The sequence below is a fragment of the Nymphaea colorata genome, chromosome 10 (genome assembly GCF_008831285.2).
Source record: "Nymphaea colorata isolate Beijing-Zhang1983 chromosome 10, ASM883128v2, whole genome shotgun sequence".
In the NCBI taxonomy this organism is placed as follows: domain Eukaryota; kingdom Viridiplantae; phylum Streptophyta; class Magnoliopsida; order Nymphaeales; family Nymphaeaceae; genus Nymphaea; species Nymphaea colorata.
This window is the reverse complement of record NC_045147.1, coordinates 12510879-12518398: the sequence shown is the minus strand read 5'-3', so window position 1 is coordinate 12518398 and position 7520 is coordinate 12510879. Positions and strand designations below refer to the sequence as shown.

General features: G+C 42.2%; 1 protein-coding gene across 1 annotated transcript; it reads right to left on the bottom strand.

The window, feature by feature from the left end:
- Positions 1–3537: 3537 nt before the first annotated feature.
- On the bottom strand, positions 3538–5649 carry LOC116262838 (cytochrome P450 78A3-like). The gene is made up of 2 exons (XM_031642355.2): positions 4619–5649; positions 3538–4417 (listed from the first exon to the last, which is right to left on the bottom strand). Exons 1-2 carry the CDS (start codon positions 5573–5575, stop codon positions 3797–3799), a joined length of 1578 nt encoding a protein of 525 aa, XP_031498215.1. The 5' UTR covers positions 5576–5649; the 3' UTR covers positions 3538–3796.
- Positions 5650–7520: the final 1871 nt, after the last annotated feature.

The window sequence follows — 7520 nt, the reverse complement described above, 5'->3', positions numbered from 1 at the left end:
ATTAGGTTTGAATCACATGCCATGCCCACATCAGGCCAAGGTAGACAACTCAAGTGCCCCTCAACCAAAAAAATCCTGGCTCCGCCTCTGGCACCATGGCTTATTACACTCATTTCCTGTTTCAGAATTCATCAAGAAACAAGCCTCAATGTCAAGAGCAGGCTCAAGTTGAAAAATCTATGATGAGCTGCACATATTCAGCTGTATAACTTTTGGGTGGCGTTAACAGCAAGTTGGTAGTACCAGTTGCAGCAAGTTGGTAGCAGAAGATGATGCATTAGGAGGAGGACAATGGGGTCCAGCAATTACAGAAATTTGAAAGGACAGAACAGGATGCAAGAAACAAGAGGAGGACAGCAATGTGCAATCAGATTGATTAATTTATTTTTGTGTTTTTGGTTTGTAGCTTATCCCTGGATTGAAGTGGTCATAGTGTGGTCAACTTGGTCTTTCATAACGTTGCACCGTTCTCTGTACTCTTCCATTCATCGTTGTCTAGATGTAGCTGGTCGGATGGAACCTAAAGCAGATCCAATGTTGATGTCCCACCATAGCTGTGTCTCTGGTTACTTGGCCTGGCACTATCAAATTGGTAGGAGGTTGTTTTCATAAGCTTTAGAAAATGGGGAGTTCAGATCCTTCCAGTCTTCCCACAAGGGGGAAAATAATGTATTCAAGGACAAACTCGTAGACTGTATTGAGTATTCTCTCTTATGACTCAAATGGCTCTTTGTGTGAATTATTGCGTCAAGAGACAGGATGCCTAATATGCAAAGTTTGATCACCTAAAGGGATAAAAAATACCAGCTTATGTGTCTTTTTTTTTCATCTGCAACTCTCTCTCACTCTTCCCCAGTCGAGCAAGGGCTACCATATGTGACACGTCCTATTCAATTCCCATCGATACTACTCTTCCTTATTGTATTACTCTCTCTCTCTCTCTCCATCTCTCACCGTCTTTCGTCTACTATTGGGTGATTTTGCTGTTCCGTCGGTCAACTTTCTTTCCACCCCTCTTATTATATTTTATTATGCTCCTAACTTGTATATTATGTTCTTTTATTTTGTTTTTGTGGTTTGTTCTTATAGTATATTCTGTTCTTCTATTTTGTTTTTGCGGTTTGTTCTTGTAATTAGGGGACTTCTTGTGCCCAAATTTTGTTATATATTTTCATTTTATCGACTCTCTCTCTCTCAGATAAGTAAGTTTTGCATCAATGAATGAAATTATTAATGCATCTTCGTTATTTTTTGTTCACACACGGGATGTTCTTTGGATAGAGTTTATCTAATGCCATAGATTTTGAGCTATACAAAATATTCATTATGGTCCCCAACTATAGCAACCGAGAGCATGATCAAGTCACCCAGGTTTTGTAACTTGAAAACGTAAAACACCAAGTTTTTAATAAAAACTTTATATATATATATAGTCCAATGGAGAACACGAAACTAGTTTTTTGTGGTGCTGCAGAGTTACTCAACTTACTCTTGTATGGCGTACCGGAAAAGATGTTGTTATCGGACTGACGTTACTATCAATAAAATTAATAGCTGAGGGTTTTGTTTAATCATATGCGAAAGGAATCCAAGGGGATCTTCGATAGGGCAACATCACATTTCAAAGAGGAAATCTACGAAAGGCTTTAGTTGTTACTCTCTCTCTCTCTCTCTCTCTCTCTCTATATATATATATATATATATATATATATATATATATATATATATATATATATATATAGTAGTTTAATTTTACTTGCTTCGTAAGTAACGTATCTAGCAAGTCAATAATTTAGTATCCATGCGTACATGGTTCATTTGTGTGACCTATGTTAAGCGCAAATATATATATATATATATATATATATATTATGAAATATAAACTAAAAACATTGAAATCAACTAGCTACCTTTATCTTCAAATGAATTTATTTTAATTTTAATTCTGTGTCACTAAAAACCATTTCAAAAAGTGTATTTGTCGACATTGAGTTGTTTGGTGATGGTTTTTAGTGACTGAACGCATCTTTTTATAACAGTTTTTCATGATACAAAATGGGTTAAAAAAACGAGAGTCAGCCATATAAAAATATGATTAGCTTTTCAAAGAGATGATTAGTGTCTGTTACCCTTCTAAATTATAACGTTGTATATCCAAACCTTTAACACCAACTTATATGCAACGGGCTCCATCAATATAAAAATATGAGTATATTATTGTTATGATCACCGCCGATAGGGAGCTGCATATTGGCCGATATTTTAAAGGAGCCACGCCGGCCACCTTCATTTTTCCCTTTATTAGTAATTACATGGTATAATACTAAGCATGCCAGCGGATACGGACCGATTATATATATACACTAATCTTGATTTTCCGGGAGACAGTTCCGGCATGCATGGATTATAGACTTTTCTCTCAATTTCGTCAGGAGACGGGAAAAATCTAATCTAACAGCGCCCTCTCGCTTTCGGACAGGTGTTTGATGATATCTTATCTCTATTTTTTGTGGATGAAAACATTCCCTCCCTTTCCAAGGAGGCTCGCACTCGCTGAAGGTTTGATTGGGTTAGAGAGAAGGGCCTCACTGATAGAGTCTGAACAAAGAAAAATAGAGTAAGAAGGTCCCTGTGTTATGGGTTTTAGTGAGGTCTGGATCTTAGAAAGGACCCAAAAATTGCATGTTTTATCTGGTGGCAGATGCAGATGGTTTCTTGATGAAGCTTCGTTTATATATATATGTATATATCAAAATCGACCAGTTACCTTTATGCCATATCGTTGTTTTTTTTATTTCATGTCACTAAAAACTATAGTACAAAAGGTGCATCTGTCGTAAAGAACCGTGGTCAAGTCATTGACTGAATAAAAACTTTTGTGACGGTTTTTAATGATACAAAATTAAAATAGAAAAAACTCCAGCCAGATTTATTTCAATTCATATATATATATATATATATACCACTAGCCGGATATTGCTAGATAACTAAATATTGAAAAACCGTTGTTAAAATCACCATGCTGCCGGAGCATTTGGATCGATTTATGGTGCAGCAATAGTTTTGTCTGTGTCTTTTGAATTCTCCACCTTAAAACTATTGGATAAGTGTTACGGAAGTATGCCTTCATACTAGAAGTAACTTCTTCCGCTATCTCATATTTATACGTTTTTTATCGAAAGGAAAAAGATTACTAATTGTGAGAGACTTCCTATATATTTCTCTTTTCAACAATAGGACGGTGATCATTAGACAAAGAAATTTTTCCGAATCTAAACTATCTTCGGCAACCAAATGAACAAAATACCATTCCTTCATCCTGGTGCCTCTGCCCAGGACACCTCAAGAACATACTATTTCATTATTTTTTGTCTCTCTTGGATATTGTTTTTTCTTCTTTGTTTCTTTTTTGGAGAAAGAAGGGACGCGTGCATTGAAATAAACGATAGGTAAACCGCGACCACCATTTTTCACGAGCAGAATCCTTTATGTCGGCAGCTTTTTCTGCCTTCTATTTAAGGGATTCTTCTCAAACTGTAATTCTGAAGTGGCTCGATTGCTAACTGTTGTTTAAGAAAAACATTCAGTAATTCACTACAAGCTTTAACTAAGAAGCATAAACGCTATTTCTATAACTACCGGAAAAAAAAAAGGCTCGTACAAAAACTCAGGGCAAGCAAGAAACCCGGAGAAAAAGGAAAAGAGAAGGCGATCCAAAAGCTCATACTCTAAGCATATACACATTCAAACTCAGCACCACCCTTTGCGAAGCAAGTGGGCGTCGGAGATAAGAGAACTACTTCCTGCGGGGCACCACTTTGACGGCGAGCGGCGACGCCATCTCGCACGAGAGCCTCAACACCTCCGATAGGTCCACCGGGCTAGAGCCTGCCGGCAACCAGGTGAACTCGTGGAGCAGAGCCGCGAGCCAGACCTGGACCGTCGCCAGGCCTAGCGCCTTCCCCGGGCAGCTCCTCCGGCCCGAACCGAATGGCGCCAGCCGGAGGTCGGATCCGAGGACGCTGAACTCCGGTTGAGCGCCGGAGGCGAGGAAGCGCTCTGGAGAGAACCTGAGGGGGTCGGGCCAGACGTCTGGGTCCCGAGCGATGGCCCACATGTTCACCATGGCCGTGGTACCCGCGGGCACGTGCCACCCGTCCACGACCGCATCCTCCGTGGCGAGGCGGGCCCACGAGAGGAGTGGGCCAGGCGGGTGCAACCTCAGCACCTCCTTCACCACCGCCGGCAAGTAGCGGAGCCCGGCCACGTCCGCCTCCCTCACCGGCCTCTCCCTCCCCCCCACCACCCTGTCCAGCTCCTCCTGCACCTTCGCCTGCACCTCCCCGTGCATAACCAGCCGCGCCAGTATCCACTCAATCAGCACCGCCACCGTATCCGTACCTCGGAAAATCATTTCCTAAAAAGAGAAAAGGAAACAAAAAAAAACTCCATGAAAATCACAGAGCTTAAGCTTGCAAAAACTTCGGGTTAATGTGAAAAAAGGAAAATGAGAAAAAAATGCCAATGATAGAAATTATGCAAAATTAGAACTTCGGTTCTCCAAACTGTTGATCTAAAAACAATGTTTTTAGTATTATGAACTACGAATCAAACGTACCCAAAGGACCGCAACCATATCGGAATCAGATAATTTATCTTTGCCGGTGAGTGACAGCAGAACATCCACAAAATCGGTTCTTCTCTTTGCGCCGGCAACTGAACGGTGCTCTTCGATGATTTTTCCGACGAGTCGGTGCACCTTTGGAGCAAGACGAGAGCACCGTTGCCGTATGTTTTGGAAGTCAAAAAATGCCAGGAAAGGGAGGTGGTCGGCGAGGTCGAGCTTGCCCAGTATGTCGTATCCCTCCTGCACCATCTCCCTCAACTCCGTTGCTTCTGAGTCCAATTCGTCGAGCTTGTAGTCCCGCCCGAAAACGCAAGCCATGACGTTGTCCAGCGACGCCCTCCTCAGGATATCACGAACGAAAAACCGCGTCCCAGACCGATCAGCTATGCGGCCGCACATGCGGCCGGCGATCTCCAGGCGGACGCTCTCGGAGGCGTCGATCTGGCGGGGGCAGAAGAGGTGTCCGGCCGCGATGCGGCGGAGGCCGCGCCAGTAGGCGCCATAAGGAGCGAACCCAATGGCGCGGTCGAACATGAGGCCGTGGGCCGACTCCTTGACCGGGCGGTCCGCGAAGGCCGAGCCTTGAAGAATCTCCTTAGCAACGTCGGCGTGACACGTGACGATCGCGCGAGTGGACCCCATGCTGAAGGCCATAAGCCTGGTGGCGCCGAGCTCAGCGGCGGCGGCGAGCTTCCGGTGAGCGAGACCCCGCATGAGGCCTATGCTTCCCAACACCGGCAGTCCCCTGGGACCGGGGATGCCGTTTCTGTTTGGTCGTCCCATCCAGTACTTCCCCCAAGCAGGGCCGCCTCTGTAAGACCAGGCTAAGAAGGCGCTCAGGAGGAAGGCCAAAAGAAAAGAGAAGAAGAGGAGGCCTGCATGCTGAGAGCTCAGCAGTGGAGGGAGGGCGACTGCCCACCACCAATTATCAATTGGCACACTAACCATCGCCTCAATGTGACAGTAAACAAGAGTGGAGTGAGGGAGAAGGGGGTGAAGTTGTTGTTTGTTTGTAAGCTAGCTGCTCAACCATCCTTTTATAGAGTTAGAAGAAGAAGATGAGTAGTATGTATAGTCAAGGGCGAAGGGCAAAGTGAGATTGTTTTCAGCAGGTCAAACCGTCTCGGTATAACCAAATTATATTTGAATCGAAAAAATACATTATGCAACTAAATTTTTTTAATTTTTTAATATAATTTTTTTTAAAATTAATTAAAAAATTTTAATTTTTTAATATAATTTTTTTTAAAATTAATTAATTATGACGAAGCCACGGCGTAAGCGGGCCCCTCCTTTCCTTTGGCCTTGCGGTCGATCAAAAAGACAAGGGCACATGAGGGTGGTGCGCTTTCGGGAGGACACTTAGTTGCCGTTAGTATGGCACCCACGTGGAGGCGAGCATGCTCGGCCCAGCCCATGAGTAGTCAGCATGCGTAAAAGGGGACAAGGCCGAGCCCACACGCCACACCCGAGGGTCCAGCGAGCTCTGCCTTGGGCCGTGTCGATTCTGTGGACACGAGAGGGACGTTTTGATGAGTTGACACTGTCACCGCTTGGTTAGTGCATTTTGTACAGCTTCCATGACGTTGTGTTCTCTTAATATATTTGCAGCATGATCTGTTGTGCTTTGGAAGAGAAGGGAAAAGAAAGAATCTCACTCACTACAAGCATCCATGGCTGTGGCTATGGCTAGGAAGAACACACACACGCACGCCAACGCCCTTGGCTTAGGGACTATTTATACACGTGCTTGGCATGGGAGTGTGTGCCACTTCCATACCATGGCGGTCCCTTTAATGGTCGCCCACTTCGAGTTCTGTTCATGCACGTACTTTTAGGCCAAGGTGATATATTTTAGCCTTTTAAAGTCCCCAGCTATTTATCAGGAGGAATTATGCGCATTTTAATAATTTTCAATTTTTTATTTGCTTTTTCTTTCAACCGTTGGAATCTGAATAATTAGACCTAATATATATATATATATATATAAAAGTTGAAATCCTTGTTAAACTCCGTTCAGTCACAATATATTGTGATTGGAGGATTTTTTAATCTAAACTTGAATAAAAAATAAATTATATATATATATATATAATAAATAGTGTTTAGCTATCAAGAGTTACTCAACCCTTAATTGATGATGAGCTATTGAAAGAAAAACAAACACAAAAATATATGAGTAGGTTAGACATCTTGTTTTTCTGTCAACATAGATCCAACGACCCTTATAAGTGAGGTTAGAGATTTTGGAGTCATTACATATTCATTTATTTATTTATAAAGAGAGAGAGAGAAGGGGGGGGGGGGTTGTAAGAGAGAAATTAAAAACAGGGGATAGAAAGATGAACTTAACCGATCTCAGCATCCTGCATTTGATCTGTTAGATCTCTTCTCCCTTTTATGATCTATCAATCACAACGTGAAAAAGAAGATGAAAATTTAAAAGTAAAAGAGGTTTTGTGGTGGGGTGGGGAGAGAGAGAGAGAGCAGGTAACAGAGCGATACAAATAAGGGAAGGTGACTGGTTGAAATCATTTACTATATTAAAACCTGAGGATATAAACTGATTTGCCTATCTTGCTTGTGTCCATCCTCTCACTTGCAAACTACACATTTTCTAACTCAATGCCATTACCTTTTGAATGTGAAAATATTTTATTAATCATGTGTTCGTTTCGGAAGAACTTTTCATCAGCTAATTATTTACTGGATTAAGCACAATCAGGTGAAATTAAGATGGGAATCAAGCTGGTGTTTTATTCTTCCAGTACCAACAAAACCATTTTTTGATTCGAAGGATCAACAAAAGCAAGATCTGTCACAGACAATTATATATTCAAAGATGCTGCATTGCTTGCATGCACTGAGCAAGGTTCTGAACTTGCTTTATGGT

What these genes read in the sequence shown, in the direction of transcription:
- LOC116262838 (XM_031642355.2), bottom strand. Translation starts at nt 5,575, where the DNA reads ATGGTTAGTGTGCCAATTGATAATTGGTGGTGGGCAGTCGCCCTCCCT. An exon ending in ATATGGTTGCGGTCCTTTGG is followed by an intron (nt 4,418 to 4,618) that starts GTACGTTTGATT and finishes TTCTCTTTTTAG; the next exon opens with GAAATGATTTTCCGAGGTAC.